This window comes from Aureobasidium subglaciale (genome assembly GCF_000721755.1).
Source record: "Aureobasidium subglaciale EXF-2481 unplaced genomic scaffold scaffold_4, whole genome shotgun sequence".
In the NCBI taxonomy this organism is placed as follows: Eukaryota; Fungi; Ascomycota; class Dothideomycetes; order Dothideales; family Saccotheciaceae; genus Aureobasidium; species Aureobasidium subglaciale.
Window position 1 is genome coordinate 912,296 of NW_013566991.1, and position 27,934 is coordinate 940,229.

A 27,934-nucleotide genomic window follows, 5' to 3' on the forward strand; every position below is an offset into this window, starting at 1 on the left:
CGCCATCCACCCACATCTTCCGTATCTTCAGCTGCCTTGTATCGCATTGGACAATGCTTCAAATCTCAACGACCATTTGGGGAAATTGTGGGTCTGCCCTTGTTCTCGGCCCTTCCGAAATCTGGACGAAATAGCACCCCGGCACCGCAAATTTCTCCGTGCCTTTGCGGCGGCGCGTCAAGCGACCTGAAGCCTCTCCTCTACACAAGCACGCTGAGCCTCCACATCTTTCATTTCCACGCATGTGGTGGGTGGGTCCCGCGTGTCCATAGTTGCGGATAGCATCCCGCCGGGAATGCACCAAACGATGTTTTTGTAAGCCCTCGAAACCACGAAAGCCTATCAATCCTCCTACTGTCAAACGAAGCGGAATATTCAAACCTTCCGTGGTAGACATTGTACGCGGTCGAGACGATCGGGAATAGATCTCCATGTAAAGGGTGGTAAGATCGCCCTCGCGAGCCGAATTGTGGTTAGGAGATGCATGTATTGATCTTTCTTGCGGCAGAGCGCCTCTGCATTCTAGAAATCCATCCTGCAGATAGCTCGCATACTCGCTAAACGATCAAAAGCTTCAGAACTCTAATGTCGGCCTTCTACCAGTTGGGGAGGCTTATACTTTGCCCATAGTGCCGGCAAATGTCGAGAAATGATCCATCAGCCTAAACCCTGTACATATCGAATCTGGGAACAAAGCCTCGAAAACACAAGACATGTTTTGTTAACACTGGACAATGCTCGTAAGGTGATTTAAAGACACTCACTGGAGCGGAAGGGTCTCAGAGATGGTGTGCGCCCTGATTGCAAAATTCGGGGTGTGTCCATGATCTTGCGCTCTGTTAGGTACTTACCTGCTAGCATCACTATACACCTGCTAGCGCCATGCGTGATCCGACGCTTGTTTGCCTCCACCTCGCAAACGACACGTGCATTGAACCGCATCCCATAGCAGGGACAGCCCTCCGCACCTTCCTGGTCATCGACTAGACTCGGCTCACGGTCTACCGAGCCTGCCGGATCTTCAGGCCGACCAGCTACGTATCGTATCGTTCGGCCATGCCGAAAGAGGCTCCATATGTGGTCCTTTATATGGTCCTCGAGCGAGATATATTAGCTGCAATGCCCATCACTCGTTGATCTTCACCCTCGAGCACCTTCTCACAACGATTCATCTGTCCATCCCCTTCCCTCAGAGGTGGTCACCATCGCCATGAAGGCTTCGACCTTGATCAGCATTGCTGGAATTGCTGCTGTCGCTGTTTGTCAGAACTCAACGATCAGTACATCGACATTGACCTCTTCGACCGCTTCGCTCTTACCGTCGACTGCCTCCAGTTCTTCTCTTGTATCATCGAGCTCGTCCACCGCCGTCTCTTCATCCATTTCTTCTGGACTGACCGCACTGACGGTGGCTACAGATGGCTCGGCTCAATTCACCGCTATCAATGCTGCCATCAATGCTGCTCAGAACAGTGGTATCCCTACAGTCGTCGTCAAGGCAGGTACATACTCTGAGAGCATCGCTATCAGCGGTACTCAGACTGTGACCATCATTGGACCCACTGCTAGTTCTGTTGCCCAAAATCAGGTCGTTATCATTGCAAGTGGCGCCAACGGTGTGGTCAGTATTGCCACGAGTGCCACTAAAGGAGTCACCTTCAAGAATCTTAACTTGACCAACACCGGTACTGGAACTGCCCCTGCTGTGTCGATTAGAGGCTCTAAGCATGGGTTCTACAACTGTGCCCTGATATCTAACGGGGCGGGTGTCTATTCCTCTTCTTACGGAACGGCTCTGATTGCAAATTCCTACATCGAGGGATCGGACAAGCTCTTTTACAACTATCCTACTGTATACGTCTATGGATCTATAATTGTACCGACCGTCGGCAGCGCTTCCATTATGTACGCCAAAGGTGTAGCTCCTGGCATTGCGAATAATGGTAACTCCACAATTGTCGTCGACTCTAGTTCTGTGGTTCAGAAAGCTGGCTTCACCAACACTTACGTTTACCTCGCGGCACCCAACGGCAACTACACTCAAGCGATCTACCGTAATAGTAATCTTGGGAGTTTGATCGCTCCCAGCGGATTCTATGGTACTTCTTGCAATTATACCGCCTTCTACGGAGAATTCGCCAACTCTGGTGCTGGTTCGTATTCAGCCAACGCCGCCAACCTCAAAGCCAGACCTGGTGTCTGTGATATACAACTTTCTGTTGATCAGGTTTCCGCTTTCACAATCGACAAGGTCTTTGGAAATGCGTTTGCTGGCTATAACTCTTTTGACACTACATGGATTGACTCCGATGTCCTGAGTGCAATCCAAGCTTCTGATTCTGTCCAGATCGCCACTGTCTCCAGCTCTGCTGTAAGCTCTTCAGTGTCATCAACCATGTCATCAGTATCATCTACATCATCTGAATTGACGAGCAGTGTCTCCAGCGGCAGCATCGCTGGCAGTAGCACTGTGATTGCTTCCAGTTCGAGCGTCTGTGCTACGCCTACTCCTTCAGCAACTTTGATTGTATCCCAGAATGGTACCGCCTGCCAGTACAACAACATCTCTGCCGCTATCGCCGCTCTCCCTAATGATAGCAAGCCATACACTATCTACATCAAGCCTGGCACATACAATGAGCAGATCAGCATCACCAGAAACGGCAAGGTCACTCTCCTTGGAGAGACTAGTTTCAAGAATGATTACAGCCAGAACCAGGTCAAGATTCAGTTCTCGAGTGGAAGACTCACCTCCGCAGGTCAAAACGAGCAGACTCCTGTCATCAATTCAAAGAAGACCAACGATAACTCCGGTCTGGCTTTATACAACATCGACTTTATCAATTCATACCCCCAAACAGCCAACACAGCCGCTCTTGCCGCCGATTTCTATGGTAACAACATGGCTGCCTACGGTTGCTCGTTCATTGGCTTCCAAGATACTCTTTTGGCCAATAAGGGTGTTCAAGTCTTCTCAAACTGTTACGTCGAGGGTAGCGTTGATTTCATCTGGGGTTTTGGAACAGCCTACTTCTACAAGTCGGTCATTGCTTCCAACACCAAAGGCGCATGTGTATCTGCTCAAGGCCGCGTTTTGGGCACCCCATCGGCATACATCTTTGACAGCTGCTACGTCACATATACCTCAACCTACGGAAGCACATTTTCAGCCAGTTTCCTCGGTCGTCCTTACAGTAACTACTCTACAGTTGTCTACAAGAACAGTTACCTCGACAAGCATATCAATGCTGCTGGCTGGCAGGTCTGGTCGACTAGCAACCCTCAGACATCTAATGTATTCCTCGGAGAGTACAACAACACAGGCCCTGGATCATGGGTAACCGGTACAGCTCGCGTGTCATTCGCGACCAACATGACCGATGATCAGGTTGCAGCTTATGCTCTTGCAAGCTGGGTAGGCGACACCAGTTTTATCGACCAGGCTGCTTGGAACTATGAGACTTCGTGGAGTTTCCCGGCATCAACAACCACCGGCGGTGCAAGTAGCACATCTTCGGGTGTTTCGGGTCCCACTAGTACTTCATCAATCAATGCCCATCCTGATAGCGGCACTGCGCCTCCTCAATATGCCGTCGTCGTGTCGGCTGATGGTCAGCACAATGCTTCATTCACGAACCTGACCGCTGCTCTTGCTTCTCTTCCAAACGACAATACCAATCAGACGATCTTCCTCTATGCGGGTACCTACACCGAACAGATCCCTTCCATCAATCGCCCAGGTGCTGTCCGCGTCATTGGATATACTTCTGGCAACCCAGGACAAAACTACAAGGACAACTCAGTCACTGTGACGTTCGCACGTGGTCTTTCCGTTTCTCCTCTGCCAGTTGGTCATAACGATGCGGAAACTGCAACTGTCGCAACTGCCTCGAACAGAATTTCGTTCTACAACGTCAACTTTATCAACTCAGATAACCTTGATGGTCTGGAGCCAAACTACGTCACTTTAGCTGCTTCCATCTATGGTAATGACATCGGTTTCTATGGATGCTCATTCCAAGGTTGGCAAGATACCCTTCTCACCGGTGCGACCGCTGGCTACCAGTATTATGAGTCTTGTTACATCTCTGGAGCTATCGACTTTATCTGGGGCTACTCCAAGTCTGTGTTTGTTGGTTGCACGATCGGTGCTAAACGAGCAAAGTCTGCTATGACTGCTCAGAGTCGTGCATCTGCCTCGGCCATTGGCGGCTACATCTTTGACCGATGTCTCTTCACTGCTGCTACCGATGCAACGGTTGATCTCACTAACACGGTGTATCTTGGTCGTCCATACTCTGCGTATGCACTTGTGGTTGTCAAGAACTCATACCTCGATAGTATTATCAATCCATCAGGATGGAAGATCTGGTCTGCAACTGACCCTCGTACCGATCACATCACTTTTGCCGAGTATAACAACGTTGGTCCTGGCTCTTGGGAGAACAACGTCGCTGCACGACAAGCATTTGGAAATGCGACTCTCCTGACGTCTGATACTTACTCCTTGGCATCTATCATGGATAGCACATCCTGGATTGATCAAACCTACTCGAACTCTATTGTAGCGCCTGCACCTGCGGTAGTCAACACTACTACTCCCACCAATGTCACAGTGTCCGGCTCAAGCTCTTACAATGGTACTGTACCTCCTACTGGTGCTCTCGTCGTTTCCAAGAATGCTATCGATGGTCTCACTACTTATGATACTATCCAAGCCGCTCTCAACGCCGCACCTACTTCGAGTAAGACCAATGCTACCATTTTCATCTATCCTGGTGTATACCAAGAGCAGTTGATTGTCAACAAGAGTGGTACTACCATCTTCATGGGTTACTCTGACTCGACTGATGATTACAACAAGAACCAGGTCACCATTCAGCAGTCTTATGGTGAGGACACTCAGGGTACTGGGAGTGATGTTGATGCTGCTACTGTTTATGCGACTGGAAACTACTTTTATGCCTACAATGTCAATTTCAGAAACAACAACGGAACTCAGCAAAACATTGCCTCCCTTGGATTTGCTGTCAAGAGCAGCAAGTATGCTTTTATGCATGGCTGCCAGATCTATGGCAACCAAGACACTTTGTACATCTCTGGAAATATGTTCACCTTCAAGACCTACATCGAGGGCAATGTTGATTTCATCTTCGGCGCTGGGTCTGGTTACTTCCTCAACTCGACCATCTCACCTAACGAGGATGGCGACTCGATTACCGCTGCCAAGCGCGCAACAAATACTACTGCTGCTGGCTTCGTGTTTGATCAATGCTCTATCATTCCAGCTGCAGGCTCGTCCGGTTTTAAGAATGTCTCGTTAGGACGACCATGGAACAATTTTGCTCGTGTCTTGTATGCTGGTTGTTACCTCGATGACTCTGTCGGCTCGGCAGGATGGACTCAATGGAGCAAATCTTCACCTCAGACTGATGGTGTCACTTTTGCCGAATACCACAATTTCGGTCCTGGTAGCAGCACTTGCAATCGCGCCAGCTTCTCGCAGCAGCTTTCCGACGTCGATGTAGCTCAGTTCCAACTGGCCAATTTCTTCCCTACTACATCGTGGATCGACTTTTCCGTTGTTGATGTTCAGCCTTTCACTGCTGGATTTGGTTCTGCTCCTGCCGCATGCGTCAGTTCTTCATCTTCGTCCTCGTCCATGCTTTCGACATCGTCGTCAAGCAGCTCGGTGACTCTGCCCTTAATCACCACCCAGATCACAACCACTATTGTCCAGAAAGCCACGACCTACACCACTCTTGTGCAAGGGGATGTCACTTCGACGCAAGTAACATATGTGACGGAGAACGATGGTACTACGGTCACCCCTCCAGCCATCCTCAAGACTTCAGTTGTCAAGGCAACAGATATTGTGTTTTCGACAACTACAATATCCGCCAAAATTGCGACAGTGAAATCCACCTCAGTTGTCTTGTCTACCGTCAGTGCCTCTGCAAAGGACGTCACGATCAAGCAGACTTCTGTCGTCTCGGTTGTGACGACTGTTGCGGGCAAGGATACCACTATCAAGAGTACTGAAACCGATTTATTCATGACAACTGTTGCCGGGAAAACATCGACCGTCAAAGCAACTAGCACGGTTCTCGCAACCTCAACATCGTCTTTGAAGCCCGTCACGGTTACTGAGAATCTGGGCTCCTTGGTGACTGTTTACCAGACTTCGATTTTGAAAGGCACAACAATAAGCAGTGTGACCACGATCACAGCATCGGACGTTACGACATCAACCACACTGAAGCCGTCTACTGTGACCATCTCGAGCTTCTCAGTAAAGACCACGACGAAGGGAACGACTATCACAGCTTCTTGTGTTCCTACTGCAGGCGCGGCTAAGCTCTTCAAAAGAGGTCTTGAGGCTCGTGCTGCTGGAACCACTACCATTTTCGTCAGCACCACAGTAATTTCGTATATCAAGACCTCGGTGGTCACTAGTGCAGGTTCAACTATCTATACGAGCCTGACGAGCACGAGCACAATCGCACCAACCAGCACGGTAAAGGCAGTTACCTCAACTGTTCTTAGCACTTCTTTCGCAACTTCGATTGACCTCATCACCGAAAGTGCTGCCGTGTCGACATTTACCTCGGTGGTACTATTGACATCAGTAACTACCGAGAGCGCTTCAGGATCGACCGTGACTAGCCTTGCATACAGCACTGCTTTAAGCACAGTGTCGCTACCAGGAAATACCATCTACAGTGTCGCAACTGTTCGCTCAACTGAACAGATCTCGGCAGCAGCAGCGACCGTGACAAGCTTGAAGCTTGTGTCTAGCACCACCGTAGTTACTGCCGCGCAGTCAACTGTAACAATCACGAATGCTGCAGATTCATCAACGACCATCTTGACCACGCTTCCGGCGTCGACGACCACAGTTTACAAGACTAGCTCGCTCAAGGGAAGTACGATCAAGGTTACGGTGACGCCTGCTCCTGCTACCAAGACGACGATCGTAAAGAGCACTTCTACAGTCTTTACAACTGTTTCAAAAACTGCGAAGAATGCACCTGCTTGTACGGATTAGATAGTTGTTGGTTTTTGGTACATGGCACTTTTTATGATTTTCATGTTATACTAGACACGTATACAAAGTTTTAATGTACATACTTCAATTCTATCTTGCTTGCTTCACATCCCGATGTGCGGTCTAAAAGTGCGTGACTCTCATGTTGTATGCTAAAGTGTAGTATTACCGCTCTTGTTAGAGGTGTCTAAGAAATTTGTTGCTTTGACATGGGTATTATAGATGCTCATTCCTTGTTGATAGTCGCAGGCAACACAGTATGAGGGATGAACCATGTACAGAATAGTATGCAAAAGTGATCGGATTACTATATTGACAATCGTAAACAATGTTCACAATCGGAGGATATAGGCAGTCCAAAAAAAAAAAAAAAAAAAACCAGTGCTCACGCTAAGACATTACACCAACATGCATCTTCACGAGGTCGTGATAGACAGTCCAGTACCACTATCCAAATGTCCCTATTGCTTAGGACATGGGATGTGTCCATCGAGCATCGATATACACTTTTTTCGGTGAGGATGCCCAAGTGGAACCTAATATCAGGACTCGGAATAACTCTATCAAATCTAAGACTCGGGCAGTACACAGAACAGATAGCCCTCTCTCACATATGTGAAGCTGAGTTAGCAGGTGTAAGCCCGTCGTCTGTAGTGCCGAGTCAAAGTTGGTTGAGACTTCAAAACTTCAATTTGACCTACCACACTCAAACCTCGACCACTTTAGACCAAAAGTAGCGCAAGACGATGCAAAAAGTATGGAGCAGTTGGGAATCGAACCCAAGACCTTCTCTAGACCATGGGTAGCCAGCTACCATGCGAAAAAGACGTTATACCCCTAAACCACAGCCCCGTCGATGTCGCTATGCAGAAAATTTTGTACCTCATACAACTTGTGGCACTGCCCGTTAGGGCGATGTTCGGGTTAGCCGCGATCTAATGCTTAACTAATCTCGATGCTACATATAGTATTAAGCAAGACATCGTTAGTAAAAAAAAAAAAAAAAAAAAAAAGAGAGAAGCCTGAATCCAGGGGCTCAGAGGCGAAAAACGACTCGAGGCAAATTTTTGTTCTAAAGGTTACAGAGCTTGCCGACGACGAGGTCGGTCGTGAGCACGAAAGAAGCCCACGCTTTAGAATGATTTTTCCACCGAGTCTCATCGAGTCCGAGAATGGTGGGGGACCGTGAGCTTCCTAGGCGAAGTCCGAAATTCCAGGCTTCGGACTCGAGGCTTCAATCTCGACAACACTACCGTATCGTAGCTGCTTTGATAATTCATTCACATTGTACTAAATCTGCGTAAAACTAAGACGTGTTTGGTATACTGTAGCCATAAGTGGTCCTTAACGTGCTTGTGATCACTCGCATATCGATAGACGGTATGTTGAAGATAGACAGACGATGAGCCTTGGACGATTGGACTTGGCATCTACCCGTCACATCATCAGCCAGGGTCGTCCCCAAAGCCATCTTTTTGGACATATAAATCATCTCACAGCGGCGACATACAGTATCTTATGACTTGTGGTATGCTATTGCACTTCTAATTAGCTTGTGTATATATTCTCATCTCAATCTTGTATGTCTGGCCAAACAGGTACAAGTTGCGACGATTTTGGTGGTTTGGTATTGTTTGCTGCAGAACCTCTCACACAGAAGCGTGCGAACAGATGTGCATCTGTGGCCGAACAATTTGGATCATCTGACATCTAGTGTCTCCAGCCAAACAAGCTCTCACACTTAGGTTAGCTTGGGAGCTAGTCGTAGAAACTCACATGTGTGAAAAAGTCCTTTATTGAGCCCTTTGAACGAGATAACTTGATAATCAAGGCACCGATTTGCTCGAGCAGAACTATGTATACGTGCCCAGAGGGGCCAGTCACATCACGTGGCGAGCAATCATCACGGACCTGGTCGGTTAGCTCAGTTGGTTAGAGCGTGGTGCTAATATCTCCATCTCACGGTGACTTTGCGGTCAGCATGAGAGATTGAAATAGGCACGCCAAGGTCGCGGGTTCGACCCCCGTACTGACCATTGCTTTTGTTTTGTGTAAGCCCAGACTGGTGGGAAGGGTGGTGAAGAGGAAGTGGGCGGTAGATGCGCCCATGGGCTGTCAATCTTGCTCAAGCTTGTGGATGCCGGGAACACAACCCAATGTGCAAGAGCCTGACCATTGTACGATGACATCAAGGAAGAGAGAACCGGGTATGGGCGGGAGAATAGAGCTTTTAGAGAAGGCTGGGAGGCTAGGAGTCGCGACGCGTTTGTGCTAGCTTTTTCGACAACGATGACATCGGAACGTTTGCATCAGCAGACAGCACAGTCTCGAGGTAGACACGACGCTGTCGCAGGACCTCATGAGTACTGTTCATCGATGAGGAGGAGTATGCATGATGTGGTTGTGAGCGTAGGTCTGGCTGCTTCGGTGAAAAGTGTGTTCTTGCCGAGCTTACAGACAGCGTCCTCAGCCAGCCAGACACTGCAGCATAACAAACGAGGATTCGTAGACGCCGGCAACACGTTATTTTTCACCGAAGCTGATATAGACGTGTATGGTTACTTGTAAGTTTATGACTGTTTTCAGGACATCCATCCTTTCTGTCCACTCTTCATGAGGTGCAGATCAATCAGAAGTCCATCCGCTTCATCAGGGAGAAGCACCTCTTGAATACTATTTGAAGACCGACATGGATGGCGAATTCGTTCATGAGAACTACAACTTGATTGTCGATGGATATAAATTGAAAATCGCCCATGTTGAAAGTGGTATCTCCCACGGTATAGGTCTACAATCACAATTTAACCATGCCTTTTGATGGCTTGCATTCTTGCTGCCATTGCTGACGGGAGCTTCGCATTGTTTTCCAATCATGAACAGGCTCACTCAGACGCGACCATCAGGTCATATACAATAATCTTCGCAGGAAGCATCTCAGGGTCGAGCACTAGCTACCTGCGTCGCATCACAGTTGATTCCAATCTGGGGGATCGACACTAGGAATCGTGCTTCGACTGTTCATTGACCTGCACGAAACAAGGCCGGGCACAAGGACGAATATCGTATCTTGACTCTCGTAGTGCAAGATAGAGGACTTTCTCGTGCATCAGTTCCGTAAAAGCACACCGCAGGGCGACTCGACCAACGCGAGCCGTACCTCTCCGCCTCTACGCTATGGTGCCCGGTTCGTTTCGGTGCAGTCATCGGGCCAATTTTTTGCTGCTGAAGAGGTCGCCACGAGGACGTGTTGATAATCCGAGAGTGCGCTCCGTCGCCGGATTGTTGGAAACTTGTGGGAAGAATAGAGAGATGCTGGCAGAGGTTGCAATCAGTGGGAAGCCCATCGTATCACATGTGATGTAGGAAATAAGCTATATTTGAGATATGAAAAATTGATAACGACAATGTTTTTGTCGTGGTCGTGATGAGAATGGTTATCTTGGAAATGGTCTCGGCAAGATGGAGCATTATACCGAGGCAGAGTCACACGCGGCAAACAATCTTGCCATCCCTCTGCCACATCGCCGACAAACGATCTGGCATATTCGCCAATATATCCATCATTGATAGAATGGAATCAACAAGAGGGGCAAGGTCTTCCGAGCACAGGGTATCCAAGAAGCCGAGAAAGAGCGTCGCGTGAGTTATCAAAGACCTTCCAACAAGCCTCGGTTAAGTTGATCAGTTTGCCGTCTGCAGGTGTCAACGATGCCATTCGCATAAGATCAAGTGTGATGGTCAAAAGCCTTGTAAGAATTGCAGAATCGCCAATGACGCGCTATGCGAATATCCTGTCAAGGACAGAAAGACGACAGTTCGGGAAAGGTATATCTTCACAGCAATAAAACAGATGTTTCGACTAACACTCTCAAGCTATATTACCGATCTGTTGAAGGAGATAGATCGTCTTAAGAACCAGGCTCCCACACCACAGAACGAGGCCAACCAACAGAGTCAAAGTAATACACCTGAAGTCACTGCTACCACCGACTCAGGGAACCCTCTAGTTCGAGATGATGCCTGGTTCTTACCACTTGATGAAAGTCCCATTTTCATCGGCGAAGCAGCATGTACAGGTTTCTCATCTCGCTTGCGACAACTTCTACTTCATACGCAAGCGGAAGTCCATATGGCGAGGACTCATTACATCCAAGATAGTCAGATCTTGCAAGCAGCAGATGAGAATACACCGTGGCCAAGTCGACCTCAGGCATACCTACTTGTCGAATCTGTGATTGCGACGGTAGGACAATGCTATCATCTCTCATCGTTGTCCAGTGTTCGGAGCTTACTAGAGAAAGCGTACACTGATAGATCATCTTTGAGCGAGATGAAGGAGTGCAAGCTGTTTGCGCTGTTCGCACTTGCTCAGGTTTATTCTCCTAGATTGGCTGAATCCCAAGATGCGGTGTTTCCAGGATTGGCGTACTTTGCAAAAGCCAGGGCGCTCTTGCCTGTGTTGCCAGAGCGTGCTACAGCAGACCACGTGGAGGTCTTGATCTGTATCGTGAGTTGAGGAAGTCACGAGTCAACACGGCAACTGCTAATGCACAATAGACGTTATACTCCTTGGCGATGAACAGACGCCATTCTGCTTACTGGTATATCGGATCAGCCATGCGCCTCTCCATGACTTTGGGTCTACATCATAACATTGCAGAGTCTCAATTACCCGACTTGGCTGCAAGACAGATGAGAGCACGTCTATGGTGGACGGTCTATGCTCTCGATCGCTTCATCGCCAGCAAGATTGGGCATTCTGCTTTCATTCTAAACGACGATATAGAAGTCAACCCACCTTCAGATGCTGGTCTCAGCGATGCGCAAAAGGGCGATGTGGTCAGTGCTGACTACCTCTGTGCTACGATGCGTCTTGCGAGTATTGCTGGAGAGACGATCTCTACACTGTACAGTCGGAAGAAGAATGATCGTCCATTTGTCCAGAAAGTGCAAGCGATCTTCAAGAGCCTTCGAGACTGGTCGGCAACACTACCAGAAGGTGTGAGGATGTTGCCAGACAAACCGGCGAGTTGGCATATTGTCGCTTTGCATTTATCTTTCAATCAGGTAAGTTAATCGACTGCTGACGTTTGTTGACCTGGCTGACTCAACCAGTGCGTGATTCTTGCGACTCGACCAACCTTGCTGCAGGTATTTCAAGTCACCAATCGAACCAACAGAAGGGATGAGATCCCCCAGGCTACATTCATGCTAGCCGAAACTTGCGTACACACGGCAAGACATACTTGTCGCTTGATAACCCAAGCTTGGACAGCGCTCCCAGCTTTGGACTACTCATCAGCGCAGTATCTCTATGCAGCTGCGACCATTCTTGCAGTATCGAATCTCTGCCTCGGATCCAATGCGCATGCGGACAAGGAGGCATTCCAATCGGCACACCATCTCATGAAGCAACTAGATCGTCTGGGTAACATCGCTGCAAGAGAGTTCTGTCAACATCTGGATGCTGTCATTGAGTGCATTGCAAGGTTTGAAGCCGAGAAGTCGGATCAATTGTTAGGGATCACACCGCAACAGCTGTCAAGCTTCGATCCTTTGCGAATGGAAGAGATGACAAGCGAGATGGCTATATTTCAGCCAAATATCCAAGACTTCTTGTCATATGATAATGCTGATCTGGATGCTCTGTTTCCATTGGACACAACAGACATTTGGCCGTACGTATCTATGCCGGACTTTGAGCCGTTGATGTAGCTAGCTTTCAGGATGTCGAGTTTGTGAAACAGCGAGAGCCATGGCTTGCGACTTGGGCGCCTGAATCTGCGATACACCGAGAGTGATCAAGTTGTGAATCTACTTGTAGAGTTCATAATCGCGTCGCGTTAGAAACTCAAGAATGAGTGCTCGTACTGAAGTACCTCCAAGTCTTGTTATCATGGCGACGTGGATAACAGAAAGAAGGCAGCAGCGCCAAGCATGCACTCTGTCATCATCGGTTCCTTCCCTCGAAACGGGCATCACCAACTTGATTTGAGCTTAGGAAATCCATAACACCGAGTCGCAAGGTAAGTGAAAGTCGGTAAGACGAGATAGTCGAGCTTGGACGTTCCTAACTCGAACAAAGTGCTGCAGAGATAATCCATTCCCTCTTCTCCTGACTTCTTGCCCACCTTCCAACAAGTCCTCACAAGATGCGTTTCGCTCCCATCGTTCTGGCACTGCCCGCCATGGCAGCTGCCCAACAGCAGTTCCCTCTCCTCGACCAGGCAAAGGGCTGGATCAACAACTTCATCGGCGCCGCTACCTCGAACGTCAACTCGGCCAGCTCAGCAGCAGCCTCGGCCGCATCTGGTGTCCCCAACCCCGTCAACGCCGCCGCTGGCAAGGTCGAGCAGCTCGCCGTCACTCAGCTGACCAAGGAGAACTACGCCCAGGTCCTGAAGCCTGGCGCCGCTACTGCCAGCCCTGGTATTGAGGACTGGATGGTCTACACCACTGGCGGCAACCGCACCTGCTTCGGCATGTGTGTTCGCTCTGATCAGGAATGGTCCAAGGCTGTTTCACTCTTCTCCGCTGTCCCCAGCGCTCCTCAGCTCGCTCGTCTGGACTGTGAGCAGGAACCTCAACTCTGTAACGCTTGGGGTGCCGGCGCTCCCAGCATCATCTACATGCAGCTTCCCCAGCCTCTTCCCGATCAAACCACTCCCGCTACTACCGTCTACTTCTTGCCCCTGAACCGTACCACCGTCTCCGCTCAGGACATCGTCTCCATCGCTACCGACAAGACTTTCAAGGAAAAGACTCCCTACGAGGGCTTCTTCCACCCCTTTGATGGTATGCTTGCTAAGACTGGTCTTGCCGTTCCTTTCGGTTGGGTCGTCTACGGTTTCTCCATCATGCCCAGCTGGGCTTTGATGATTGGCATTTCCTTCTTTTCCAGAACCTTCATGTAAGTGGTGCTGATTATACCGTGAGATGACACATTACTGACGCATATCACAGGAGCAAGAGAATGGGTCCTCAGGGAGGCGCTGCCCCCAGACCTGCTGCCCCTGCCGGCCGTACCCAGTAAACGCCAAACTCGATCCGACGATGCATCTCTCCAACCAGAAGGGGATGATCAGTATATAAAAGATTGCGAACAACAACGGGAAATCACGAGTTCAACAAGATGGGGAGGAAAAGTGTAACAAGTTGCGGTTTGGATCACCACTCGACTCCAGCAGGACAAGTTCTACACCGAAGCGCTTTTTTACGAAATGTTGTTTTTATAGCAAATAGTATCATCCCTGTATTTGCCCCAGACTAATAATACCTGGCCTCTCGCGGTCCTTTCCAACTTTGAAACGCCTGCTGAAAAGAGTGATGATATCAAAGTGTCTCAGTCCTGCGAATAGTGTCTGTATTGTCTGCTTCTCGCGCAGCTCCAGAGGCATGAAGAATACTTTCAATCATGCGGTCAGTGTCAGTTTTGGCCATTGATTATACATGGAGCAGTGCTGACATTGGCGATTAGCTTCTTTAACTCCAGCGGAAGGAGGGTGAAAGGAGGCCGCATTCTGTGATTTGTGAGGGCGCTAGAGTGAGGAGATTGATCCGAGGCAAAGAGATGGACTAGGATTCGAATACTTCAGGGCAAGGAAGATGCGGGACCCGACTCGAAGGTCTGAATCGGTTCGGATCAAGATGTCAACATGGCAACTGCGTGAGCCTACTCTCGCATCATATAGAGTAAGTTTGAGAACGCAAAGCAAAGTGGAAGAGCATGATGCATGATGAGGATGGCTTGCCTTTGGAAAAGACGGAGATGAAATTTGATGTTTGAGGTGATTCCATTCGATTGTTGAGAATGCTTGTTTGGTGTTGAAAGATGAGGAAATAGACAATTGTCGCTGTTTCGAATGCGCCTGACCCAATGCTTATTTATTCCCTGAACCTGTCCTTCCAACCTAGTCAACCCTTGACCTCCCAGTAGCGCCGTAGTGAAAGCAGAATGTGTGTATAATAAAGAGGTTTACTCCTCCATGAGCTCAACAGGAGGACGAGCGGTGTGAACCATGGGCTTCTGTGCATCCTCGCCAAAGCTCTCCTCTACAGGCGATGCCTCACAGCTAGTATCCTCGACAGCAATGGCAGGAAGAAGAGGCGAATGACCTTGCTCAACAGGAGAGTAAACAATTGTCCTCGAATCAGCTCTGCTTCTCTGCACAGCCGGAGCAGAAACGGGAGCAGTCTTTTCCTCAAACTTCTCTACATGCTGAGCATGCACTTGTTCGTCCTCTGGCACAGAAGACAACTTGTGTAAAGCATCTGCGAGATCCTCGGCGTGAACCTCCTTGTTAGGAGGGTCTTCATGACGAGACTCCCAACCATGAGGTGGCGAAGGAGGAGGAGAGATAAAGAACAGTTTCCCCGTCGACGGCGCCTTCAAGTGTTGATCCTCAACCGAAGTGATGTTTGTTTCTGTGCCAAAGTAGACTCTGATGCGTTGACCCAGCACGTTCTCACCGTCGAGCTTTGAGCGAATGTCGATAGCGGCGTCGACATTGTAGAAAGAGGCGATGATGCGACGGAAGGATTTCAGAGGAGAGAAGGAATAGGTTGTTGCGTGGCTGTCGAGGGCTTGCTTTATGCTTGCGAGGTTTGTGGCGCCGAAGATGGCAGGGTCGTTCAGGCCGGTGATGATCAAGGTGTTTGACGGGACGGGGATCGTGGATAATTGTGGGAGATTGCTGAGGTCGATGGAGAGGGAGGGCGATCTGCGCTTTGAGGGCGAGGCCGTGGGTGAAGAGGCGTTGGACATCGGTGGTGAGAGTGGTGTTTGAAGGAGGGATGCCATGGTGTGCTTTTGGTCGAAAGATGGTCGACAAGCGGAATGGAGATGCCGGCCTTGGTATATGCGTTGCAGTGAAGAGACGAGTCTGCTATCTTTCTTTGTGCTTGTATTTCTTGTAGAGTGTTTGCTTTTGCGTAGGAAGATGGTGATAGGTCTTTGAACTTGTTCCCCTACTGGTAGGCGCTCACTCTCGCATTTACATATCTCATGCTGCTTGCACTGCCTCATCCGACCATGGCCGTTTCCACCGTCATGCTCGCGTGCACGGACACTATATCGCTCAGCCGCCGAACCTTCGAGCCCTGCGCTCGGCGCTCTCTTGCAAATGCTTTGTTACCGTTGTGCCACATCTGTTTTACTAATCGTCTCTATCTACAGGGGTACACAGACCTGCCAGCCATAGCCATCTCGTTCCGGTGTCACTGCTTTGAAATGCGCCATGCACTGTGAATCGAGACAGTCTAGACGATGTCTGCCAGAATGGAGTTGCTACGCGGGCCTGACTCCCTGACTTGTCTCTAAGCCTCGCCCCGCGCTCTCCCGGCCTGCCACCCTTCGACACCACTCAACTTTGCACAGCTTTTCCTTCTCACAGACCATCCTCTGGGCTTTTGCTTGGAAGCACTTGAGCGAGAAGACATGTCGCTCTTCCACCTACCTACTTCAGCTTCTACACAGCCCCCTTCTGTTGCATTCTCTCTGCCTATCGCGATATTTACCGCGCCGTCCCCCGAAGATACTGTACCGTAGCAGTAACTCAGCCCCATCTCTCGCTCTGTTTCTCCACAAAGAGCACATGTCACTTGTCAAAAGAAGGAAGGTGAAGTCTACATCGTACAACCAACCAATTCTACCCTATCAAGTTGTAATCGTTACCCGAACCGGTCCGGAACGCTGTTCTCTCCGCGTGATCGTGAGACCTGATACCAACCTGACCTCTGTCTCTTTCTATCAACATCCGCCTTGTTGTTACTCGTGGTCTGTGTTGGACTTGTGCTCGAGCTCTATACTACTTCGCCTTGTTGCTTCGCCTGATCAAGTGGCAATACTAGACCAAGGCAACAGGACGGATCACTTTGACGTGCATCATTCCTCCTGAGACACGCGTATCTTGCGTGGAAGCTACGTACAGCCCTCAACACTTCACTCCGCCTTGTCCTCGTTCGATGTAAAAGCTGTTCCTGCATTGCTGTATTGGCACAAATCGTCAACGGTGGCCATGTCTGCTCAGACAGAACCGAACACGTCCGTGAATGATGACCTAGTCGTAGACCGGGACCGGTGTGTTCAGTCGACCCGGGGATAAAACAAGTCAATGAAAAGCGCGACGGGATAATGTTGAAACGAGAGAGCACCAACCATTCTTTGAACACCAGCAGCTCAATGCTATAGAAGCATACCATGTCAGCAGGAATATCATCATGGTCAATAACACTCGACCTGCTTCTGCTATGTATACTCCATCTCGACAGGGAACAGTTTGGACTGAGCGAAGGTATGTAGTATTCTCCAAGGCAATCATGGCAAATTAGGATGTTTCCGACAAGGGTCGAGAGATTATCATGCTCGATCAAACAATATATGAAGTAACATGACTGACTCGTCGGGACTTTACGAACGGCAAATCTCAATCCATCGATCTCTCCTTGAGCTTGGCCCGTAGCTCTGTCTGAGGTGCTCGCAGAGGAAGTGACGACACAGGAGCGATTGGACGCAAGCTCATGAACCCGAAAAGAGACAGAGGTAGCTGCCGGGACTCTGTCTGCAAATTGGAAGGAGCGACTTGTCCCATATGTTCCTGATTGACTAGCCACTCAGAGAGTCGAGTGAAAAGTTGCCATGCCTCTGTTTTCCACAACAAAATCCCTCGTCTAAGAGGTTCCTTTGTATCCCGATAGTCAGAAGTTCGATAGGCTCTGGGAGTTGATAAGATCGATCAAGATGGGTGACATGTTGAAGACCGTTGAAGAGTTGCATCAGCAAATTGAACAGTTGAAGGCAAGGGCGACTGTGAATAACTTTTCTTAAAATTGCATCCTACAAAAGAGCGTAGGACTAACGGCGATCTGGCCAATATCGAAAGGCACTTGTGACGCAAGTGCCTGGCCTCTATGATCTACATAGCTCTTTTAGAGACCAGCTTTTGTTCCAAGCAAGATTCCTCCCCAAGATCGCCTGTAGCATACCTCTTCTTCCCTAGTGATAAAATATACAATGTAGAAGATTCTCAAATCTGAAACATCAGTCTCTTAACCCATAACCATGCCTCTGAGGCCGGACATGTCGCCCTCCTTGGCGGCAATCTCGAAGTAAGAGTAGATGATGCTGTGATGATTGTTAGCTGACGAGTACACTAGAATAAAGAAGGATTCCAAACTTACGTGACAGCCATGAGAATACCGGTGCCGCTACCAAGAGCACCAACGAGATCACTGACAATGGAAAGAGCACCAATGCAGGCACCACCGAAGGCAGCAGCAGTGGGAATGACACGCTTGAGCTCACGGTACATGGACTCATCACGGTGACCGGCCATAACAAGACCCTGCTCCTTGAGCTGCTTGGCAACATCGCGAGGGCTGGAGCCAGAAACCTCGATCCAGGTCTTGGAGAAGGCGGCACAGGCGGTGAGCATGTAGACGATGAACAGAGCGGTGTGAACGGGGTCAAGAAGGGCGTCCTTGAAGTTGAGAGGAGGGGACCTGTGAAGATCGGTCAGTAATTGCGCTGAGAGTAGCCAGAGAAGTAGTTCTCCACTTACATGTAGTAGACAAGACCAGAGATGGGGAGCATCTGAGAAGAACCCTCGCGAGCCTCCCAAACACCGATCATCTTAACCAAAAGATTGTCGCTGAAGCGAGAGTACAGCATCTGACTGACAAGGAAGACGTTGGAGGAAAGAGCCGACTGGAGCATGATGGGCATGTTGGAGGTGTAGAAGAGACGGACGGGGTAAGAACCGCGCATACCACGCTGGCGCGAAGACTTGACGGGGATCTCGACACGGAAACCCTGGAGGTAGATGACGGCGCAGAAGACAGCAATGGTAGCGATCAAGTTCATGACGTTGGGCAGGTTCTGACGGTAGAAAGCCTCCTTGAGGGCAAGCTGCTTGTTGGGCCAGGTGACCAAGAGGTGAACAAGGGCGATGATGGCACCCTCGAATTCGGGACCTCTGCCGGTGTTGATGGTGGTAGGAGAGAAAGCCTTCCAGACGATCGACTCGCAGATGTTGGTCGCGATGAAGAGCGAGATACCACTGCCGAGACCGTAGCCCTTCTGGAGGAGCTCATCGAGGAGGATGACGATAAGAGCGGCGGTAAGAAGCTGGACAACGAGGAGAACGCAGATACCAGCACCGAGGTCGGAGGGCTGGCCGTAAAGACCGGTCAGGACGTAAACGCAGGCTTGGCCGAAGGAGAGGATAATGGCAAGGAGCTAGAGAAGTCAGTATCGGCTTCGCTTGACGCTTGGTTTCTGGAGCTGCTAACCTTCTGGGCAGTCTGGTAGAGCTCGCGGTCGGCCTTGAGGTCAAGGTTGACGTCGATGAGGTGGGTTCCAGCGAGAAGCTGCGAATTGTGTCAGATCTGATCATCGAGGCTCGTATGTTGGGGTATTTGTTGCGCACCTGGAAGACCATGCCGGAGGAGATGATAGGGGTGATACCCAATTCCATGAGGGTACCTCTGTTACTGGCCATCATCATTCTGAGCCAGTAAAGCGGGTCAGAGGTGTCTGGGACGGGTCAGTATTGAAGCCTCTCTCTGATTGAACCTTCCGCGAATGCTCACCAGAGGACACAATGCCGTAAAGAGGCATCTGCGACATGACCAGGAAGATGAGGAGAGTGACCTGCACAAGAACACCAGATCAGCTTTCGGTACGTGGATGGTATGCACCACAACTTTGCACAGCAAGTGACATCAGCTCTGCGCAGTCGCATTCTGGGCAGTGTTCGGCTGGACACAGGTCCCTGGCTGACAAGCACAGAGCGAGATGTCTTGCAAGTACAAGTCGTGGTGTTCATTCTTGGAGTGACGTACACCAGTCCATATCAGGCGCTGCTGGAAGGGAGTCTTGGTCTCGGGGACAGCAATCTCAGGAATGAGAGGGGTGAATGGCTTCACCAGATCGAGGAATCGTACTGAGAGCGCGAGGTGTTAGTCGACATGCGACAGACGTGTCAAAGAAGATGCTCCACTGCGCCAGTCTGCAAAGGGCATTGTGGCGGGAGCATCTTGCAGGGTGTAGACTCACGACCACTCATGTTGACAGTCTCTCTTTGCGAACCGGAGGGAGTGTCGACAAGTTTTGATGGTTCAATGGGGAGAGGGGAAGTCACTACTTGTCTGGCCTCCTAAAGCTCTAGAGCCCACAAATGAACAGCTGGCGACCGATGGCGGTTGGACCCGGCGTAATCTTGGCGCTCCTCTCCACCCACGATTGCCCCTTGAGCCACCTTAACCCACGCTTTCGCTTGCACGCGTTTCACATGCTGGAGCTTTGTCAGGGTCTGCTGGGACCTCGAATGCATCTGCTCATTGTTAATGAAGACAACACAGGTTGGATAATGTATCTAGGGATCTAGGCCAATTGACTTTTTGGTGTGCACTCGGCAGCTTTCAGCTTTCACCATCTCCACCATATCTGCTTCAATCCGCGTAGTGCTTTCTGTAATACTTCTTTTGTTGCTCCAAGAAGAGGAAAGTTGCTACAGTGTGAGGTCCTAATCGAATGAAAGCTGGTAGCCATCCACGGAACATCCATGCTGGTCCTTCCATCCTGTGCACCGTCTTGATGGTATTCCACATACCGAGACGTTCGTTCTTGGCCATGATTCGCGTCTTCAACACGTCGAAGGGATTGCAAAGTGTTGTAGCAACGAGTCCAGCAAGAGTACTGGCAGCGATGTGTGTCATGGTACCATCTTGCATCTCAGTGTGGGCCAGAAGCTCCATCTTGAACACGTCGTATCCAGCCAGTTGTCCGGCTGTCATCAACACGCCTCTCCCAAGGTTTGGTACCATGCCTCTGAAGACGCTCTGCTTCCAACCTTCCTCACGAACGATCGTGATGAATCCACTGACTGCGTTGCCGTAGTTGCGGCGCTCAGCAATCGGCAAAGCGGCATCGTTCTGCATACGGACGTTCAAGATATCGGCTGGATTGCCAACAACACCACCCACCAGACCTGAAACTGCAGCGAGCCCGACGAGTAGCGTGTGAGGAGCCTTTACACCATCGTCCTCGGCCATATACTTGAGCTTTTCGTAGGTTGCAAAGCGGGCAGTCGAGTACGTGAGCTGTCGCAAGAGTGATGCCGATATGCCCCTGTAGAGTCCTGAGAAGCCTTCGCGTCTGTAGACATGCTTGAAGGTGTCGGCCATGTCAAGAGCTCCGTGATGATGTTGTGCCTGGAGCCGAACCTTGACTAGATCACATCAGCGATGGTGCTCCTGGTCGTATGTACTCAGCACAAACCTAGATCTAGCGGGTGAGAGAATAGCGCTGCCATGGCCGAAGATGTACCACCAAACTACAGCGGGTACTTGATGGGTCCGTTGCCATAATCGTTGCTTTTTGCGATAGCTTTTGTTATGCGTTGATTGTCGGTTGCTGGGAAGATAGTCATGGTGAATTAATGAAGTGGATGTTGGGTCGAGCTAGAAGATATCAATTGATAATGTCAGAGCAGCACGCGATGGAGAATATGATCAACAAGACCCGAAAAGGTTCGAAGGTACTAACCCATCACCAGAAAGTACCAGATGAACATCGCACCTGCCGTCGTTGTCGTGACATCTCGAGAAACAAAGAAAATGCGGTGCGAATGGTAGCACCCTGGCCGAGGCGCACTGACCACATGAAGCTTTCTTCTGCCTCCGGCTTTAGTGGCACAGAGTCGCTAGACATAGCATATCAGGCCGCGATTGAGTCTTGCTGCATCATATCAAGGAGGATGCTCAAGCTATTACCCTACCGAGCATCTATCTCGGCATGTGGTAAATGTTCGAAGATCGCCAACAACGCGTTTCTCTTCTCCTGGACAGTTACGCGGCGTTACAATAGCTCAGGTTAGTCTATAGCATATTTTCTGTGGTCACTATTCTCAGGTGACTGGACGAGCGTGCAAGATATTCAATCGCAGCGAGAGTTATGTCGAGGGAGATAGGAAAGCCTCAACTCGCGTTGACGGTGTGACCTTAACCCAACAGCAATACCACCCATGTGGAGCGCAATACATCTAAATCAGTACTGACGATAGAAAACAGATTCAAGGCCAAAAGAACTCACGATACACGGCAAGAGTTATCAAACGGACTCATGGACCAACGTCCCGAGTACTATCTTGGAAACCGTGTCACGAAAGCTGCACCAACAGGATAATCATCCAATCTCAATCACAAGGAAGTTGATCGAGTCTCGTTTCCCAGGCTATCAGCATCACAATGACTTCTTCCCGGTGGTAACCGTGGGCCAAAACTTCGACTCATTGGGCTTCCCTCTGGATCACCCTGGACGCAGTCGGACAGACACTTACTATATCAATAAGCACACTGTGCTACGGACGCATACATCTGCACACCAGGCTGATGTGTTTCGTGCAAACACAAGCTCGGGATTCACTATCTCAGCCGATGTCTACCGTAGAGATGCTATTGACCGCTCACACTATCCTGTCTTCCACCAGATGGAGGGCGCCATGACATGGGATCGCAATGCCGTACCTGAGGGAAAGACACTTGCACAGCTGATCTGGGAGGACGTAGAGAAGCTGCCCAAGCCCGATATCGTTGTTGAAGATCCCAACCCTACCACTCACCCTGAACGTAACCCTTTGCAAAAACCTCATACTCAAGAAGAGGCCGAGGCTGTTGCTGCTCATCTCAAGCGCTCCCTGGAGAACGTCGTTGTTGAGATCTTCTCAAAAGCCAAGGAAGCAGCAGCAGCGTCCACCATCGACGAAGTCCGCAACCAAGCTCAATCACAAGAACCGCTCAAGGTCCGCTGGATTGAAGCATACTTCCCCTTCACCTCACCCTCATGGGAGCTCGAAATCTTCTGGCAGGGAGACTGGCTCGAAGTTCTCGGCTGTGGTGTCATTTCTCAGCCACTTCTCGACAACGCTGACGCACCATCAAGAGTCGGCTGGGCTTTCGGCATCGGTCTTGAAAGAATTGCCATGCTCCTCTATGAGATTCCCGACATTCGTCTGTTCTGGAGCAAAGACTCTCGCTTTTTGTCTCAGTTCGATGAGAAGAAGATTTGCCGCTTCGTGCCTTTCTCCAAGTATCCCGCTGCACCCCGCGATGTCGCCTTCTGGTTGCCAAAGGTTGTTCCTCAGGATGATGTTGTTACTGCCACCGCTTCGAACACATCTACCTCGCCTTCTCCTGCCGGAGGCCTCGCATCTGAAGCAGCAGCTGCACCGACCCTTGCGTTCCATGAAAATGACATTATGGAAATTGTGCGTAGCGCTGCTGGAGACTCGGTCGAGGACGTTACTTTGGTTGATGAGTTCACTCACCCAAAGACTGGACGTAGAAGTCTGTGTTACAGAATCAACTACCGCAGTCTTGAGAGCACATTGACCAAGGAACAAGCTAACGACATGCATGACAAGATTCGACAAGAATTGGTTAGCAAGTTTGGTGTGGAGTTAAGATAGAGGCAGACTGTCCAAGGACAAAAACCTGTCTCAGACCCAGAAATGTCTTGTAAATTAGTGTATCACATATTTGATTGGAGTTGTCGGAGAGCTTGTGCAAGAGAAGATCCGGGACCTGATACGTCTCTTGAGACGAGACTGAGGATGTATCTTTGATTCCTTTTTATGTTCGCATTACAATTGGTTGAACTAGCGAGAATATTCGCAGGAAGTGAAGCCGAAATTGTTACTTCATGGACAAATTCTTTCATCGTCCTCAGTCTGTGGTATTGCTCCTCGTCGACTTGTCAAAAACTTTTTGCTCCTCGCCGACAAACGCCGGATGCATGTTATGGTGTGCGCCCTGGTTCTCCTCGACGCGGCCAGATCAGATCAGTCGTCCAGGCCTAAGCGGCGTATGGTTCGTGTTCTTGCATGACCGTGATCAACGATCACAGCTCCTTGTCGATACTGCTCCGATTGAGAGCTTCTGCCAATTCGGGCCTGTCTTTCAACAAGACGATGGCCTCCTTGTAACCCATCCACCTTCGCTTGCGCTTGTGCTTTTCTGGCCACTCCTCTTTGACCTCATCGACTGTAGCCTCAAAGAAGTGGTAGGCAGCCTTTGGAGCTTGTGTGGTGAGTTGTTCGGGTTTCCTCTTCTCAGGGATCTTGCCCAGATCGGCCTGGATTTTGCAGATGGCGCCAGATTCTTCCCAGGCTTCGCGGCAGGCGGCTTGTTCGACAGTCTCATCGACTTCCCAACCACCTTTTGGTATGACCCAGCCGCCCCGACGCATTGATTGGATGAGTAGAACGTTCTTGCGATCCTTGGAAAGGGGTACGATGCCGGCGACAAGACGTTCTCCTTGAGAGCCGTATCCTTCAGACCTAGTCAGTACAAAGCGTTGCAGGCTGTCCGTGGTGCGGTCGAACTCACTCTGGTTCTCCCTGCCAGTACGAGCCTCCATGGGCCGATCGACGCTCAGATCTTGAGTCATCTTGACAGCCAAAGTTTCTTTCTTGACGTCGACGTAGTATATAGGCGAAAGTCGAGTGTCGACGGTCGACTTGATGGGCTCACGTGTCCAGCCAAACAAAGTCTGGTAGACTCAGGAGTGAATGTGGGAAGGAGTCGAAGGTGAGCGAGGATTGAAACGAGTTCGAGGGTCAGACCTGTTCGCGACAGGACCGGTTCAGGCTTGAGAGGCCAGAGAGGCACATTGTAATGGAGTTTGAGAGCAAAGTGAAATGGGGGAGAACATTCACTACTACCCATTGTGGGGTGTTGAAAGCGGAAATCATCCAGGCCACACACGCCCACCCGCCCGCCGCCAAGCACTGCAACTTCCTCGACTACCTCGATATAACTCTGTCACATTCACTCAATGCCCGTATCAAGTAGCTGATACATTGGAAGATTCCGATCGCGTACCCAGTATCTGCTCATAGGCTGCCGTGATGCTGGGAGAGACGTGCATAATTCACTGCCTAGAAGTGTCCCACATATTCCATCATTTCCCAGAATTTCTACCTCTCCGAGCCTCCGTATATTAGCTACATGCTACATCGCTCTACACCTGTCGTCTCAATCTATATATTTGACCTCATCATCTTTCACGCTGTAAAACTGCTCAAGTTCCAAGCCCACCGACACGCCATCGTCACGCGTCTCTGTCATACTCAACTACACAAATAGCCACCGACGCAGCCGCAATGCCCGCCGCCGCAACTCTTCTCACACCAATTGGTAGGTCCATCGAAACAGGCCAATGAGAATGGCCCTTGAAACCATGTGCTCTGCCAACTACCAACAACCCGGCTCTGCATCATGTAGTCTCCGCTTCTGTATATTGGGCTGATTGGGCTGACATGGAGAAATAATCTAGGATACCAGCCAGGTGATGCCTCTCAAAAAGTCATACAATTGTGTGCACCCAACTGACGTATGCGAAAAAGGTGATTGTGGCTACTGCAAAGGCGATGATTCAAGTAAAAGAACCCCCAAATCTCGTGCGTGCCGGTCGTTTGATGAACGCCACACTTCATCATTCATCGTTGCCTCTTGCAGTATCACATGCAAACATACTGACACTCTCAGGTGGCTCGTACTACGTGATTACAAATTCTCTAAGCGCCCAAGTATACCAAGGCTTGATTGACCGAGGATGGAGAAGGCAAGTCACTACACGTGTTCCCGATACAGGCTACAGTTTGAGGACATAGACCTCGACAATCGCTATCCGAGAAATATGGTATAGCTGCAGATGGAGTATCTTTACTGACGGTCGTTTAGATCAGGAAATCTCATATACAAGCCTGATGTGTATCGATCATGCTGCCCGCACTACACAGTCAGGTCAGCGACAACCTATTATTCTCAGCAACAGAGTGTTGACGAACCATCAGACTACCTGCAAAAGATCTAGTCACAAGTAGCAGTCAACGGAGAGCGTTAAACGTTTGGAACAAATTTGTGCTTGGAGAAGAATACATCAAGGAGACCGCTAAACGATTTCCCAAGACCAAAGAGTAAGTTTGACATGTGTTCGGGGCGCGCATGTCTTTGTCGCTAAACCTGAGATCCTAGAGAGAAAGCCCGTCAAAGAAATGGCTTCGATCTGCTGCATACAGTTCATGAAGCCGAAGCTGACCAGCTCAAGCCCGTCGACTCTGCTCATCGCTTTGAGGTTACTCTTGAGCCAGATGACTGTACTGAAGAGAAGTTCCAGCTATACAAGAACTATCAGATACACGTTCATCATGATGAGCCCGAAGAGCTTACCAAGAAAGGCTTCGAACGCTTTCTTTGCAAGTCTCCTATAGTGCGTCGGACCGTCAAGAAAGAAGGCAAAGAGCAACGCCTGGGGTCATTTCATCAATGCTATCGACTCGACGGCCGACTCATTGCTATTGGTGTGCTCGACCTTTTGCCGCATGCAGTCAGTGGAGTATACTTCATCTACCATCAAGACTTTGAAAAGTACAGCTTCGGCAAGCTCAGCGCCATGAGAGAAGCTGCTCTTGCTCTTGAAGGTGGTTATGAGTTCTACTACATGGGCTACTACATTCACGAGTGTATCAAGATGAGATACAAGGGCGACTACAAGCCACAATACGTCCTGGATCCGGAGACCAACAAGTGGGATCCTCTTGACGGAGAGGCACGCGAGCTGATGGACCAGAAGAAATACGTCTCTTTGTCACGAGAACACAAGCAAAGGAGGGGCGAGGAAGTAGTCGCGTATCGACTGAACACTCCCTTGGAGGTATCTGAGAGCTCGGAAGCTCTGTTCAGTATGGGCATGCCGGGTATGATGAGCCCCGAAGAAGTCGAAGAGCAGATGGACCTTGACAGGATACGCATCCACATCAACCAGGGCATGACAGTGCACACCGAGGTAAGATAAGATTGCCGAAAATCTCAACAGGTATGCTAACGCAACTAAGGATCTCGTGGCATGGGAGGATGGCGACATCAACGACTCAAAATCTATTAAAGGCGTCGTTGGCAGATATGCTGCGATGGTGGGACATGAAGTGGCCAGATTGGCTATCCTAGACTTCTCAGGACAATAACTGCTATGGACGGAATGAGCTTCGAGGAGAGTTAGCAACTATGTTTTCTTCCACAACACACTCGATCACTCGGTCTTCTGATCAGCGCCTTCCCAATCGATGTGATGGCGGCATAAAAGATGATGACGCTGCAAGAAACAGGCAGTCGCCTTCGCCTCAGGTCCTTCCTGGTAAATGGCGGAAACAACTGCATCAAACATACTCAGCGTTGACATCTGACCTTGACCAGATTACTATCATCATTAGATGTCCGAATGCTTGATACCTTATCGAAATCCATCAGAAAGTATACGTACATTCAACAAAGATGCCTGTATCAATTCACACGCGTTCGAAATCTCAGGAATCTGCTCAGTTCGAAATGAGCGACGTTTTCAACACGCCCAATTCTATGCTGCAGCAACAACCACGCGGCCCAATTTCGGAGCCAGGTCCTATGCCGAACCCTCGTCCTCAAGGTCAGAATGGAACTCATGTAAATGGACAATCAAAACCTCGCCCACCTGGCTCAGCAATCCATGACTTTGCATACCCAAGCGGCCATCCAGCTATACAACAAGATCCGAGCAATAATGCGAGAAGCGCCACCCAGTCGCCCGGTCTATGGAAACCCGAGGAGACCAGAGATATGCTAGAACTGCAGAGGGACCCTGTGCACTCGGAGAACACACAGCAAGCTATACAGGCACAGCAGACTTTGCAAGCGCATACATATTTGCAGGATCAAGGTGACGCTTTTGACGAGAGCATGGCAGGTGAGACTCTGCTGCCTCGCACATTTGGCGACGATAAGAAGGAAGAAGGGGATGATGGTGCTGCTCGTGATCAGCTGTGAGGTGGTGACGGACCTGTGATGACATTC

At 49.8% G+C, this 27,934-nt stretch overlaps 10 protein-coding genes across 10 annotated transcripts; 6 read left to right on the forward strand and 4 right to left on the reverse strand.

The window, feature by feature from the left end:
* Positions 1-1,210: 1,210 nt before the first annotated feature.
* On the forward strand, positions 1,211-7,108 carry AUEXF2481DRAFT_95626 (carbohydrate esterase family 8 protein; the record flags this gene model as incomplete). Its single annotated transcript, XM_013491023.1, has 3 exons — positions 1,211-2,099; positions 2,406-6,172; positions 6,299-7,108. 3 exons carry the CDS (start codon positions 1,211-1,213, stop codon positions 7,046-7,048), a joined length of 5,406 nt encoding a protein of 1,801 aa, XP_013346477.1. The 3' UTR covers positions 7,049-7,108.
* A 3,369-nt stretch (positions 7,109-10,477) lies between these two features.
* On the forward strand, positions 10,478-12,763 carry AUEXF2481DRAFT_704034 (uncharacterized protein; the record flags this gene model as incomplete). The annotated part of the gene is made up of 4 exons (XM_013491111.1): positions 10,478-10,687; positions 10,748-11,555; positions 11,606-12,115; positions 12,164-12,763. Coding segments are annotated over 4 exons (2,128 nt in total), but the record flags the coding sequence as incomplete, so codon positions are not given.
* Positions 12,764-13,009: 246 nt separating this feature from the next.
* On the forward strand, positions 13,010-14,361 carry AUEXF2481DRAFT_37569 (uncharacterized protein). Its single transcript, XM_013490896.1, has 3 exons — positions 13,010-13,074; positions 13,134-13,958; positions 14,012-14,361. Exons 2-3 carry the CDS (start codon positions 13,201-13,203, stop codon positions 14,079-14,081), a joined length of 828 nt encoding a protein of 275 aa, XP_013346350.1. The 5' UTR covers positions 13,010-13,074; positions 13,134-13,200; the 3' UTR covers positions 14,082-14,361.
* Positions 14,362-15,023: 662 nt separating this feature from the next.
* Positions 15,024-15,848, reverse strand: AUEXF2481DRAFT_2895 (uncharacterized protein; the record flags this gene model as incomplete). Its single annotated transcript, XM_013490732.1, has 1 exon — positions 15,024-15,848. The coding sequence occupies one exon, from the start codon at positions 15,846-15,848 to the stop codon at positions 15,024-15,026; it is 825 nt and encodes a 274-aa protein (XP_013346186.1).
* A 2,246-nt stretch (positions 15,849-18,094) lies between these two features.
* On the reverse strand, positions 18,095-20,112 carry AUEXF2481DRAFT_27332 (uncharacterized protein; the record flags this gene model as incomplete). The annotated part of the gene is made up of 8 exons (XM_013490826.1): positions 18,095-18,170; positions 18,227-18,547; positions 18,607-19,283; positions 19,337-19,414; positions 19,474-19,580; positions 19,637-19,697; positions 19,889-19,989; positions 20,103-20,112. The coding sequence occupies 8 exons, from the start codon at positions 20,110-20,112 to the stop codon at positions 18,095-18,097; spliced, it is 1,431 nt and encodes a 476-aa protein (XP_013346280.1).
* Positions 20,113-20,350: 238 nt separating this feature from the next.
* Positions 20,351-21,630, reverse strand: AUEXF2481DRAFT_77882 (uncharacterized protein). Its single transcript, XM_013491002.1, has 3 exons — positions 21,594-21,630; positions 21,327-21,508; positions 20,351-21,276 (listed from the first exon to the last, which is right to left on the reverse strand). The coding sequence occupies exons 2-3, from the start codon at positions 21,358-21,360 to the stop codon at positions 20,498-20,500; spliced, it is 813 nt and encodes a 270-aa protein (XP_013346456.1). The 5' UTR covers positions 21,361-21,508; positions 21,594-21,630; the 3' UTR covers positions 20,351-20,497.
* On the forward strand, positions 21,359-23,514 carry AUEXF2481DRAFT_2898 (uncharacterized protein; the record flags this gene model as incomplete). Its single annotated transcript, XM_013490733.1, has 2 exons — positions 21,359-21,401; positions 22,118-23,514. 2 exons carry the CDS (start codon positions 21,359-21,361, stop codon positions 23,512-23,514), a joined length of 1,440 nt encoding a protein of 479 aa, XP_013346187.1.
* A 431-nt stretch (positions 23,515-23,945) lies between these two features.
* On the reverse strand, positions 23,946-24,494 carry AUEXF2481DRAFT_2899 (uncharacterized protein; the record flags this gene model as incomplete). Its single annotated transcript, XM_013490734.1, has 2 exons — positions 23,946-24,376; positions 24,434-24,494. 2 exons carry the CDS (start codon positions 24,492-24,494, stop codon positions 23,946-23,948), a joined length of 492 nt encoding a protein of 163 aa, XP_013346188.1.
* Positions 24,495-25,040: 546 nt separating this feature from the next.
* On the forward strand, positions 25,041-27,397 carry AUEXF2481DRAFT_37575 (uncharacterized protein). The gene is made up of 8 exons (XM_013490897.1): positions 25,041-25,243; positions 25,383-25,394; positions 25,453-25,485; positions 25,595-25,670; positions 25,790-25,852; positions 25,903-26,025; positions 26,084-26,894; positions 26,944-27,397. The coding sequence occupies exons 1-8, from the start codon at positions 25,210-25,212 to the stop codon at positions 27,070-27,072; spliced, it is 1,281 nt and encodes a 426-aa protein (XP_013346351.1). The 5' UTR covers positions 25,041-25,209; the 3' UTR covers positions 27,073-27,397.
* AUEXF2481DRAFT_27337 (uncharacterized protein) lies at positions 27,380-27,907 on the forward strand (the record flags this gene model as incomplete). The annotated part of the gene is made up of 1 exon (XM_013490827.1): positions 27,380-27,907. One exon carries the CDS (start codon positions 27,380-27,382, stop codon positions 27,905-27,907), a length of 528 nt encoding a protein of 175 aa, XP_013346281.1.
* Positions 27,908-27,934: the final 27 nt, after the last annotated feature.